The sequence below is a fragment of the Aulonocara stuartgranti genome, assembly GCF_965226115.1.
Source record: "Aulonocara stuartgranti genome assembly, chromosome: 18".
Taxonomy (NCBI): domain Eukaryota; kingdom Metazoa; phylum Chordata; class Actinopteri; order Cichliformes; family Cichlidae; genus Aulonocara; species Aulonocara stuartgranti.
The window spans coordinates 31,569,894-31,583,661 of NC_138954.1; the positions used below are offsets into that span (position 1 = coordinate 31,569,894).

Below are 13,768 nucleotides of genomic sequence, written 5' to 3' on the forward strand. Positions count from 1 at the left end.
GGTTTCTGTCAGCAGCCTTAGGATGCCTCACTTTTTAAACCACATATTACAAATGAAACTGATGTTGGGTTATTAAGGATTTTTTGACCAACTAAATTGATGGAATTCATCCTCTGGGGAAAAGGCCCTTGGTCCACACTGCAAATGAGGCTAAAAACTGCCTCCCAATGCTGCCACTATATGATGGAGCATTACGAGCACGGCCCTTAAGGAGAAACAGTAGGCAGGAGTTAAAATAGATGGATGCAGGCTGAGGAAAGAGTGATGGAAGGAGAGACCACAGCCAGTCAGCTGCTTCTGTTCAGCATTAAACACACTGTTAGTGGTTTGGCTTGGCCACAAGAGCAGGGCGTATGTGTGCGAGTGTGTAAGACCGCAAAAACGTGGCCCTGTGGAGAGCAGTTAAGGGAGCTGTAAATCTGGAAGAGGAAGGAGCAGACAGCAGGCCAATACACACGAACATGCCTATAAGGAGGAGACTAGGAGACAGACAGCACCCAAAGCACAGCCACTCACCACTCTCTTAGTGTTGGGCGTGCGTGCTCCGATACGCTCAAATTCGTCTATCTTGGACTGGTCGATGTCGGCCTTCAGCTCCCAGGTGGAGTCTTCGTAAGGCAGACTGCACCACTTCACCAGATATAAGGTCACCGTCTGCACACATAAAACACAGGGCGCTTTGGTGAGTGTGGGTGTAGAGAAAAAAAAAGAGAGGCTCAAGCCCAATGAAAGAGATCAAAGCACCTCTCCATTTTCATCTGTGCTCTCTGAAACGTCCAGGACACGGTCCACCTCCACATAGTCAGGGTTAAAAGGCTCATCATCCATCTGCAGAGAAAAGAAGTGGAGTTTTAAGATACACTGAATATGAAATAATGAGGCCTTGCAGAGTAAACTCCTCTGTATGAAATGTGTTCTTAGTTTTATCTACCCAGCTTTTCTATTTAACAGCTCTATATGAAACTCAAGTCAGTGTCTGTATAAAGCAAAACTCTGGGGGGGAAAAAACAATTTTATAGCCAGCAACATTTCTTGACACATTCCATTCAGAAGCACTCCTTGTGAGTGGTTACTTCCATGCAGCGGAAGGTCTGGTTTGTGGTGCAGCGTTTTGGTCTTACCTCAGTTATAAAGGTGTTGAGTTGTTGCTTGGCCTTAAACCTCTTGACCTTCTGGTGTATCCTCTTGTCCTTTTCTAGTTCCTCCAGGTCAGCCCAGCGACAGTGGAGGTATGAACTGAGAAGCACAAAATAAATTTCACATCAGTCATTTCAAAGAATTGGATGCTATAAACTAGAGGAAGAAAATCGTATGTGATGTCGTAGGGAGATCTCCAAGTCTATCAGCTAGAGTACTTCTTACAGAAACTGTGTCTCACGGATTAAAGACATTTGTATCTCTGTTCTGGACTGCTTAGTCAAAAGTCTGGTAAAGTCCATCACCTCCGATTTGACACCAGTGTTTTTGTGCAGATGTGTCCCCCAAACATCCAAATTAAATCTACTTCAATGTCTGCATATATCAGCTCTCCTTGCCTTCTATGGCTGTGAGCTCAAAGTATTTCGGAGTCTGAATCAGACAGTAGAAGCTCTCCAAACTCATGAAAAATGTATTGTTTCCGGCATATCATAGACTTAATTATTATTGAGAAAATAATTGATCCAGTATTAGTTGTATCCCTGTCCAAAGGAGGGTTAATTCTTTAAACTGCCAGCTGCTAAAATCAAAGCTGAAGCGAATCAGGAATTAAGCACACTTTATTTATGTTAAATGCTGGGGGGACTGAAAACTACATTATTTGCATGTTGGGGTCAAATTTGCTTAGAGAACAAGCAACTTTAAATTGTTTTTGTAAAATGCATTTTTACATTTCACACAGCAAGAGACAGAAATGACACAGGTATCTAATGAATGAAAAGCATTCCATGTGCTTCTCATTGTGATAGGATGCACCTGCACCAGTTTTGTTAATAATGTGAGAGAGGATCTGGATCACATACTTAAAAATGTCCCTGTGTTCACTGAAATAGGTCTTTAAATAAATAGAAAAAAGAAGAACGAGGCAGCTCTGATGTGAAAGAAAAAGAGCAAAAAAACCAAAAAAAAAGCCAAGCTACTACTCACAAGCCCTTGAACTTGACGTAGAACTCCTCCACCTCCACTTCCTCCCCCGACTCCCGCTGAAAAGAAAAACAATACAAAAAAGGGATCATAATCACAGCAAATACAGCAGCTGCAGAAGTGGCTCAACATTATTATACAACATGTGGTCGAAGTAGTGAAGGAGCCTGCACGTGAGTTTCACTCTGACACGTCATTCAACAGTAAACTGTCTCAAACTGAGAGAAAGGGGTGCCCTTCATGTAATGTGTAAGCAGCCTTGCACCTATTTAACATTTTGGCTACAACATGCTGATCAAAAATAAATAAGGCTGTTGAAGAAGTTTTAATGGGTTTTAACAGGAAATACTTGAACAAATTCAACTGCTAAAATCTGTGTGACTGAGCATTTTGTTTCATAAATGCATAAAAAGGGGAAATACCAAAACAGTAGCTCTTTCAAGCAAGGCTGTCCACTTTCATTCACCATTACTACTGCACACACACCCTCTACCATGCTACTACTACTGTAATGCCATGAATCATCAATCACACACACACCCTGCCTGAGGAAACGCTAGTTTGGCGTCTGGTGTAGCTAGTATTGCGGTTTTGGCTGTGTGCCAAGCCCGAGGTCAACTCTGAACAGAGCTGCAAGAGAAAAAGAGTGGTGTGAGTGTGCTTGTGCACGGGAGTGTGTTGTGGTGGTGGGCGAGGGGGTGGGGGGGGGATAACCCATTGGCAGCTGGCTAGCAAAGGAGAGTTGGCTGGCGATTGTGTGTGTGCGCTTGTGTTGGCTCAGGGATGATCTCTCTTTAGACAAGGCGTAGAAAACAAAGCAAGGCCGACACCTACACACAGTCAATCGCAGGCGCACACGGAGCTCAGAGCATACACATGCTGAAATATAAGGAATCTGCTTTCCAAGTGAAAACATGCTGCATAAGCAACGTATGTATGTGTAATGTGCTTATGTCAACTGTGGGAAGGCTAATCACATGACGCAAACCACGACTCTGGCCACCCTGTGGATCTGTGTATTGTGTTAGTGTCATTAGGGTGTGGATCTGTGCAGCTCACTTGTTTTTTGGAGGTGCGCATGCCCATGATCTTCTCTACAACTGGTCCTTCAGCTTCAGCCACATCCTGGAAACACAGAACAAGCAAATTCATTCACCGTGCTGGATTGTTTCATGTGATGTCTGGATTGGATACTGGTCTGATCTGGATTTAAAAAAATAATAAAAATCTAGCTCGGGTATTAGTTACATCAGGCCAATCTGTTATGTTCAATGCTGTGCGTTTACTACACCACATGTTAGCAGAAGTGCACTGGTTGCAATCCAACACAACATGAAGGAAGCTGACAGCAAAGCGTTGTCAATTTGGATGCATTTCCTCCTAACTGCCTGCTTCAACAACGTTTACTTCCTATATTTGCTGTAGTTGTTGAACTAGCTGCAAACCAATCAAATGATTCGAGATGAATGCAAAGCTCACTCTTAATATATTCATCACTCCACTTATGGTAACATAAGTACATGGACATTGTCAACAACTTGATTACAATGATTTCACTTCATGTGTCTCTTGCCAGCTTCGTTCCACATTTCAGTACATCAATGTTCAAATGCAGCCTTACACATGTTATTCCAAACGGGCAAATATGACAAACAGCATCATTCAATCGCGTCATTTAGCTTCTGACAAGTGGTTCACTGAAGACAAACCAAAAACTGAAATCTTGGCTGCACCTGTTGCTGCGATGAGGACGATGGAGACTTTGGCGATGGCGAGTCGTCTCCGCTGTCATCGTCTTCAGAGATCCTGAACTCCAGATCCTCTGTGTACCTCTTCCTCTTCACCTGACGGCTAGACCGACGCTTCTGATAAACAGAGGGAGAGTAAGAACATTTAGGCTACGTTCACACTGGACGTCTTAATGCTATTTTTGATCAAATCTGATTTATTTTTGTCTGTTTGTTCACACTACAAATAAAATGTGACAGTAAACGCGCTCTAGGGTGAACGGTTCACGGCTCTCAAAGCAGCCCACATGCGCAAAAGAAGACGTCACACACAAAGCGTGTTTACGGAAGAAAAAAAATGGCGGCTACAGAGCTAGTAGGTGTTGTTGCAGCAGTCTATCAATTTCTGCACAGTCGTAACCGACAGAATTTTGACAAATTAATTAGAGAAAGGACACTGAGAAAAAAGAGAGCCCGTGCTTTAACAATGGCCACCATGCTTTCTTGTTTGTCTTCTCCGGTGCTGATAATTGGCATCTGTCTTATGTCAGTGACGTAAAAGAGCAAAAAAACAGCAGTCACTTTCGAAAACATCAGTATGTATCGGATTCAGTAACACATACGAAAGTGACCCAGGTCAGATTTGAAAATATTGGATTTGTGCTGTTCAAACTGTCATAGCAAAGTCGGATTTGATGCACTTTCGCCTGCAGTGTGTAGCCTTAGTCATCTGCGAGATCTCAGTGATTTTTGCCTTCCTCCTTCCACTAACTGTACAGCAAATTAACTTAAAAATTCTGATGACACTCATTGTATTGTATATTTCCTCCTTTTTCTATGCTTCACTACACTTTACTACATGCTGTACAAAGTGAGCCACTTCACTGCCACTTGCTGTAGTGGTTCTACTATATTTACTCCTCTTCCTCAGGTGGAGACAGGTGGGGACTTCACCTATTTTACTTATTTTATCCAGCCGTTTTGTTTTAGTGTCATTTTTTGATTCGATTTTGCTTTGTACATTTATTACATTTTTATTTAGCATTTTATTGTGGTTCTTTTTAGTCTTTTAATTTATTATTTATTGTGCAGAATATTTTTCTACTTCACTAATTTAATTCTATTCTACTTTCTTAGACATATAACACAGATTTCATTGTTGTTGTATGCGTTTACTGGCTGCATTTAGGCTGCTATCCCAACTTTTGGGATGAATATAATATCCTACCAAATCTGCACTGGTAAGCGGAAAATGAAGGGCTGTACGTCATCATTCACCAGGCATTATTATTTATTATTCACTATTCTGTACCATATCGCCCAGCATGTTATCCATATTTAAAAAACCAAAACCTTTACAATTCAAGGGGCTCAGAATGTTTCAACATAAGAGTGCGAAAACAAACTAGGGTAGCAGCCTGGAGAGGACATGTTTAAGGGGACATACAGCTGCTAAAGTGCTTTCCTGTTTGAATTAGAGCTACAACTCTTCATACAGCTAGATGCTACTCTCTTCAAGATCCACATAATTATATCTGCACATAATTTCATGAATCTGTTTATGGGTTCATGGACGCGTTCCAAATTCTAAACCAGTACTTAAAAGTATATTTTCAACTATTCTCTGCAGCCTGGTAGAGAAACTACACCACACTTGAAATGTAAAATTAAAAAAAAAAAAAAGAAAAAAGAAAATGAATGCAGCAGCTGAAAAGTTGCTGATGATGCATGATGTCAACTTGACAGGAGGGCTTATCTGCTTGGTCTGTCAACATGGCTGGTTTACAACACAAACAGCAGACACCTGCTGGCTCAGTGCCGTCTATCTCTACAGGCCGTGACACAGATCTGCAAAGGTTTTCATGACCTCCTGCTTTTTTAAATTACTCTGTACATGTGTTTTAGTCCTGCTTTTATGGCATTGCAAAACTTTCTACGACAGCTTTCCTTTTCATACCTGTACGCCATCATCATCCTCTTCCTCGGGTGGAGACAGAGGTGGAGACTTCACCTCAGCATCATCGTTGACCGAGAACTCTCTCTTTCTCTTTGAATCCTTCTTAGCAGCACTGGCCCCACCCTCTGACTCCACTTTTTTACTGTTACAGGATACAATGGAAAGAAGAGAGAGAGAGAAAAAACCCAAGTTAGAATGAGCTCATCAAAAAAAAAGAAAAAAGTGTCTAACCACAAAATAAAGCCATTATTCAAAGTACTACCTCTTTTACATGTGCGCGCCCTTGTCTGTCCCCAAGGCAATCGCCATGTTTGATTTACCCATTTAGAAATCATTAGTGTGCCTCAGGCTCTGGCACACAGGGGGTTAATGTGATGAAAGACTGCATGGAGGCACAGGGAGAGAGGGAGCAAGAAAGAGAGGGGGTGGGGTGGAGGGCAGAAAGAAAGACCCAAAAGGAGGGAGGGAGGGAGAGAGAGACAGGCAGACAGAAAGAGAGAGGGAGGGGGAGAGCAAGGCCTGTGAGAGGAAGGGGGAGGGGCTGAGGGGCCCCCAGGCTTCTTCCAATCTATGGCATGGAAAGAAAGAGGAGCTGGCTCTGTCTGAGAGCTTGTGTGCATTCACACCACAGAGGTGAGAGGACACTCGGCATCCTTCTGTCTGGCACGCAGCCTCGCATTTCTACCCCTTCCAAACGGCAGATGTTTGTACGATGCAGGTTGAGTGACACCTCTGTCTGAACCATTCATCTCTAAAGTGCCAAAGACTATGAATTCACATAAGATATGCGGGAATCCCATCCAACACCCCCAAAAAGTTGTCCTTTCTTCAACAGAGCCTGGAGGCTGTTGAGCTGAGCCCAGTAAACTGTTTTATTTTAGCAGGTACAGAGACCTTGTACAACAATGGAGAGGTCATACTGAGGCAGGGATCACACTACTGACTAGTTAATTTTCAAATGTTAATTTTTTCCTTTCTGGGTTTCAGTTTCAAAACTAGATGTATTCTGAAAATCTGACAACGAAAAGCCCAATCTTTCAAACCAGTCCGAGCTTATTAGCCTTTAACTACTCTGCACCTGCAATCTAAAAATCAGATGACAGAATACTGAGAAAACAGTATCACACCTTACTTTTTACAGCTGTGCGCACCAAAAACACTCAGAAACACAAAGCAACTCTGGTCATGATCACATAGTTTTCGTGTTAATGTAACCTAAAGCATCACCACAGATTTCACTTTTACACCCACTGTGGAATCCTAATGAAGGGTTCAGATGAAAACAAAATGCATTTTCTCCTCATAGTTGATAAAATGCAAAGACGCACACTGATGCAAATGGCTGTTGAGTGACACAAAGTTGGAAATACTTTGAAGCTGTGTAATAAACATTGTTGTACACTACCCAGTGATGGTGTTTTCCTGGCAACTACTTTACTAGTTTATTGAATGGGAGAAAAGTCTAAAAGTGAGACAACACTCAAAGTTGAAATACTGTTTGGGCATCTGAAACTATGAACAAATGTCTGTAACACAACACACACATAAGTTTGGTAGTGTAACTCCAACATGATCTAACAATACTTTGAGCACAGGGTCAAAGTATTTTCAACTTTTTGCCGCTCGCCAGGCTTCTGCATCATTCTGCATTTTGGGATTTTATCAGTTGTGAGAAGACCTAGTTTCATCTGAATCCATCATATATTACAAAAAAAACTAATTTGTAGGCAGCAAGAGTGTGCCATTTATTTTTGCATGAAAATTGCAAGCAATAATTTAGGTCTTCAGTAGTACTTTGGAAGGAAAATGGTCCCACGACTGACTTAGGGTTGAATATTTGTGGGTTTTGAAACAGTCCGAAAAAACAAACAAACAAAACTACAGCAACTTTATTTGCTAGAAACCTAGGAGGTATCATTCATACTTGTTTCAAACAGGATCAGGATCACCTGATTCTTGGTAGGTGCATAATTTTATACTTTTCACGATAAACACAGAGTGAACAACGTTATCTTCTTAGATTGCTTTCATCACTCCACTTGAGACCTCACCTTTGAGACACTACATGGCTTATATAGAGCAAACAATCAGAAATACTTCATAAAGCTTCAATTAACAGTTACTGGAAGACTTGACCCACAAGTTACAATCTGCAGCAATGGAAATGTACAATGGTATTCTATGACAAAGTGGCTGACACCTGCCTGCAAAGAGAACTTTGCAGTGGATAGTTGTTTTTTTTAAAATATGTTGTTACATAAAAGTTACTTTTGAAATAACTGGCTACAGATGGAATCCATGATTTTAAATAAAAAGTCAATGCTGGCAAAAATTTGAAGGCTAAGGACACTGCATGTTGATAAAAGACAAAAAAAGTACTGTTAAAAGGTTTCATAAGTGATTAGCTGGCAGCGGGGATTAGCAAATCCAGCTAATTTGCAAACATGGAACTGGATCCACAATCAAACTGACTATCTAAACCAAGCTTTACACTCCACTTTACAACATGTTGATTTATTTCAGAGTAAAAGTTATGTCAGGCCATCAGGCAACAGCAATTTGTTCCACTAACTAACCTACTATGAAACAGAACATAACCATTTGTGTTGCTGCCTGTAGTGTATGGCCGATCTCCTTTCTCTGCTCTGTGCCTGTGTCGCTCGTCCCCTTTCCTGCTTGGTGCCTCTCTCCCTCCTTCCCTCCTGCTCGCTCACTCACCCTCCCTCTACATCTCTCAACCCCTCTCTGTCCCTGGGGCCCTTCTCCTTTCATCCTCACGCCAAGAGCAATCACCATCTCCGTGGTAACGGCTGGTCATGTGACCTGCACCTGTTCCTCTGGCTGGTCGCCACACGCTGGAGCCATCTGGCCACACACACAAGCACGCACACAAACACACTTCTCCACTTGGCTGCCTTCTCTCTCTTCCTCCTAGCTTCGTCACGGCCCCACTTCTTAATCGCACCCTCACCTCTCTGCAGCTTTTCATGCTCAATCCATCGTCTTTCATCGTTTCAACACTCTTCTAAAGATCTGATTTTCTGTCCAGTTTAATTAGCAAAGAATATATATCAACATTTACTTTATAAAAGGGCTAAAGCAACTTTTGCTTGAAACAAATGTTTACCTGAAAATGTGACTTTAGAATATAGTGTACTCTACTATTCCAGTATGCCTGTGGTGCAAGCATATACTTGAATGCATTATGACATCGCTACAACTGTGTTTACATGAACAAAACCCATCAAGTTCCTAAAAAGGAATAAATGAGTCAAACAAATCTTGTAAGATAGTGTAGATTCTTTTCTTGCTTCTATATCCCTGCCTGCTCCCGCTGGCTGCAAACAAGACACTCTGTTATCAACTCATCTCTTTAAGGAACTTGACCTAAGCCACCTATTACAGCATAAACCTAACATAAAAGATTCACGCAGCTACGGTTACGTCATTCACTGGTTAGCAAGAGGACGTTGCAACGCACCAAGTACGCAGACTCCAAAAAAACAAAAAACAAAAATCCAAAACAAAGTATAACAGGAAGGAATACATGGCCATCAGGCCTCCAGCCGTCCATTTCCACAACAGAGTGTAATCTAGGCTTTGGCATTTTGAAGCCTCAAGTGAGCAATAATTAGATCTGACACTGAAACCGAGGGCAGTTATTAATAGTTTTGTATTTGTTTTTTTAGTTTTTGTTTTCACTTCGTTATTAGCGCAGTTAGTTGCAAAAGTGGTTTTTAGTTCATTTTGTTTGAAATGTGTTTTATTAGTTATGAAAGTTAGTATCTTCAATTATTACAATATGGAGGCCATTCATCAGGGGAAACGTTCAGGATATTCAGAAGAGACATTACAAGTCAAATATGAATCGGAAAGCCTCACATCCGTCTGGAAGTAACAAAGACTAGAACTTCAGGCACTTCCAATATTTTATCTAGGGGTTTGTTTGTTTTTTTGAGTTATTTGAGTAATTTTTAAGCCAACAATATCAATTCTGTTTTCATTTACCACTTTCCTCATTTTTTAAATTTCCATTTCAGGCACCCACAATGGTTTTGTTGTCCCCATAATGTGGAATATATTTTATACAAAATGTATGCTTTCCCCCCCCCAAAGCAAATAAAACCAACATGAAAGAACTGTGGTGATGTATTTGGTCAGGGCTCCACCAACGACAGCCTGTGATAAGACCAACAGTGCCACAAATCTCACAATGGGACTGCTGCTATGAGCTGTGTCTACTGGCTAACCGATAAGAATGAAGCATGAAATTACACTGTTAATTTGCTGAAAACAAAAAGAAACAAACAAACAAAACAAACAAAAAACCAAAAACAAAGAAGGAAAATACAATATAAAACAAATTGTTTGGGATTGCAACAAAGTAGTTGTTGTGGCGGCAGACTTGTTTGTATGATGTGCCGTTACCATGGGCCAATGGAGACAAAACATGGGAACAAATGGCAACAACCACCCTTGTTTTGGGCATGATTCACAACAGATTATCACTGAAGAGTTCACATTCAAACTTGGCCTAACCAAGTTCATCAGCCCTATCTATGCTTACAACACTGCACAAATTGTAGTCACCTGAAGATTACATTAATAGACTGCAATGTCGTCCATCATTTTAGGTTTACTTAATAAAAGTAACGTAAAACACTGTTAGGGTTTTGTTTTTGTAAATAATGTGGTAATTTACTTATGCACACCTTCACTGAAGTAACCTGCTGTGTGTGTCAGTGAGGAGCTAATATGCTCCTTTCAGACCGGGATAAAGGAAAGACAGGAAGCCGAGCAGTGGCGTAAAATATTGGGATACAAAACGAAACCGAAGAAGAAGGGCGGAGTGGAACAGACACCTGCTGCTGTGATGAGTCATACCACTGAACCCCCATACACAGATCCACACAAAAAGTCCAGAAGGCAATGCACATACGCTTCTGTGTGTGTTCAGAAGTGCTGTATTTGCACACAAGGTGTCTGCATGCATGTCTGCCTTCTTTGTGTGTACAGCAAACAAATCACCCTTGTGCATGCACACGTACACGCATATATGCACACACATCGAGGGAAGGGTGTGGCGCTGAGAGCTGTGTTATTTATAGATGTACTTCCTCAGAGAGGGAGCGCATGCGAGCAAGGGAAAAAGAGGATGGAGAGACAAGGCAAGGTCAAAGGAGAGGAGTGAGCTGACTGGACGAGTAAACCACCTGATTCTCCCGGCTTCGCTCACATAAGCACACACTCAGACCGTCCTGAACAGCTGAGACAATCTTCAATTTTCATTTATTTTGTCTGCTCATTAGGATCCAGTTGGCCTGCACAAATTTGTGGGGCAAATTTTTAACCTTTTCAAGCAAAACAGCTGCAATTGGAGGAACTTATTCATGCTCTCCGGTGTTAAAAACTGAATAACCATCAAGATATCCAGCAAAAAAAAAAAAAAAAAAAAAACTTGTGTCAACAGGTACTGCAATCATCTAATACAGGATAAAACTTGCCTAACTAAACTCAATTTAGCTTACAACCGAGTATCTATCCATCAATGTAAGATGCTGGCAAGCATCATGAGCCTAACGTATAGGCACAGCTTGTGACAATGCCACAAACCTGTAAATAAAAGAGCAAGAACCAAATGAAAACCACTTGTGTTCAAAGGGTTAAACAGCACAGCGGAACATCTTGGTTACACTGATTAAGCAAAGACTTCAGTCTGCTCCTGTGGTGGTTTATTTGTTCGTAAGGAGATGCAAATACACACAGCAGAGAGAAAACATACTGTAGTATGGTATGGGCCACAAGAAAAACCCTTGAGCTTTGAAGATTATTTCTCTACCCACTGGTGGAAATCTCACATAAATCCCCCCAAAATGTAACGGAACATATGTGCTAGTGGCCTTGCAGAGCCTTGTCAAAGTTGGCTTTAGATCAAAAAGTTTAGCACTAATGGGTACATTTCATCAGGTTTAGAAAGGAATTCCAGCCCCTTGAAAAAGACAACACACAAAAAAAAAATGAAAGCTCAAATTTATAAAAGCCTTAAGATTAGATTGCAATTAAAAACATACCATTAAAATTAATGGTATGTTGCACAGTTGTATCTACTTGTCATATAGATACAACTGTGATACAACAAGTGAGAGACCAGTGTAAAACTCCTCAGTGACAATCAATACAAGCTATATACTTACATTACAGCCAGCTGGCTGATCCAATAACTACTACAGAAAGCCTTGTTACACATCTTTGCTCCTCATCATTAAATAATTTACTGATTGTTAAAAATTATAATACGTCTGTTGAAATAAACAGGCAGGCAGTTTTGCTGGAGATAACTTTAGCAGACAAGATATGGTTAGGTGAATGGTAAATGGAGTGGTATATATTGCTTTTCCACTCAATTTAAGCACTCAAAGCTCTTTCTTGTACAAGTCTCATTCTTCAAATCCACTCACACTCAGTTCAATCTGACTGATGAGGATCAATCCACTGACGGCCCACTCACCCACCCCAGATGGCTAGTTACATTTTGCTGTGGGTAACTAGTGACAGTTAACTCATAGCATTAACTTTTTTTAATTTCAAAACAACTGACAGCAAGCCAGCAAGCCCCAGGTGATTAGATAATTGTAGATATGATTTTATCCACAGCTGGCAGCGAGCTGGCTAACCTTAGCTTACCACTCAGGTGGCGCAAAATTATATTTGAAGGATTCTAGGGATGTCACCAGAACTAATGCTTACAATACCTTTCAATCCGTAAAACAAAAGGTACTATTTTTACTTTTTTAAATACGCTGCCTCATACCGCTGTATCAGCCAGTCTTTGATAACTGAAGGGGGCAGCATGCGCCCACAAGTCTTCTCGTATAGCCTTAGACGCAGCAGAAGGACGACATATACAAGCACCGGAAAAAATACATGTACAAGATGTATTTCACTGATAAGAAATGCAGTAGGAGTTGGGTAATAACTGTATAAAGGTAACATGCAAATGAAGGTATCATTCTTTTCAGACCAAAGGAAGAAGTGCTTGCTTTCGGAAAAGCACCTACAGGACCAGCATCTAGTCAGCAAGACCCATTTCTTTCAGGAACTCATAATACAAATTTTCTAATAGACACTTTGAGTTGCAAAAACCATGTTCACAAGTCATGGTTTGCAAGAAACCATGACTTGTGAAGAGCTCAACTTAATGAAAGCAATGACAAACTTCTTCTCAAAATATGGAGATTTACTGTTGCCTTGCTCATGTGCTCAAAACTTCACTCCTCAGTCCTCGGCTTAAATTAGAAAGACAAAGGAAGGGGGAACAAGGGGAGGGCAGTGAAGAGGAAAAGATGAAAGGATACACTCCTCTTTGTCAGGAAGGGGTGGGACTGGAGGGAGGAGAAGGGAAACGAGAAGAAAGAATAAAACAGAAGATAGTTGGGTGATTGCAGAGGTCCACCATTTTAGAGCAGCAGTGAATGGCCGGCAGCCATTATTATGCTAAATTAACCTGGGAGCTCCAGGCCGCCACTCAAGATGGAGGAAAGCCTGACAACAGATAAGAGCTAGTTTACCAACACACACACACACACACACACACACAGAGAGTTGAGAATGGACTCCTCACCCCCACATTTCCCACTGCCCTCACACTCACACAGTGTTGAGCTCAGGGTGTGGATTGGTCAGCAGCATGGCCTTCATTACCATTAGACGCAATTTTCTGCCACAAAGATTAGCAATGGCCCCTCCCCCAACACATGCATTCGCCCACACACACACACACACACACACACACTGCCCACCACCCCCACATTACACACACACTCGCTCCAGCTGCCTCCCCCCTCTTTCCACACGCCCAAACTCTTTTCCAGTGGCCGGTGCATGCACACACACCTCCCCCAGTGTTGACCCCACTTGCTGCTTTGGCCCTCCCTCTTCCTTGGGATAAAAGACTCCAAGAGGA

General features: G+C 41.6%; 1 protein-coding gene across 3 annotated transcripts in view; it reads right to left on the bottom strand.

The window, feature by feature from the left end:
- The window catches only part of chd7 (chromodomain helicase DNA binding protein 7), a 72,268-nt gene that overhangs the window by 27,626 nt on the left and 30,874 nt on the right, over nucleotides 1-13,768 (bottom strand). For all 3 annotated transcript variants that reach the window (XM_082513534.1, XM_082513532.1, XM_082513533.1), the window contains exons 5-11: nucleotides 5,806-5,947; nucleotides 3,855-3,986; nucleotides 3,181-3,246; nucleotides 2,125-2,180; nucleotides 1,122-1,236; nucleotides 745-828; nucleotides 517-654 (exon numbers count right to left, since the gene is read on the bottom strand). In XM_082513534.1, coding sequence (XP_082369660.1) covers nucleotides 517-654; nucleotides 745-828; nucleotides 1,122-1,236; nucleotides 2,125-2,180; nucleotides 3,181-3,246; nucleotides 3,855-3,986; nucleotides 5,806-5,947 — 733 coding nt within the window. The remainder of the gene's footprint in view (nucleotides 1-516; nucleotides 655-744; nucleotides 829-1,121; nucleotides 1,237-2,124; nucleotides 2,181-3,180; nucleotides 3,247-3,854; nucleotides 3,987-5,805; nucleotides 5,948-13,768) is intronic.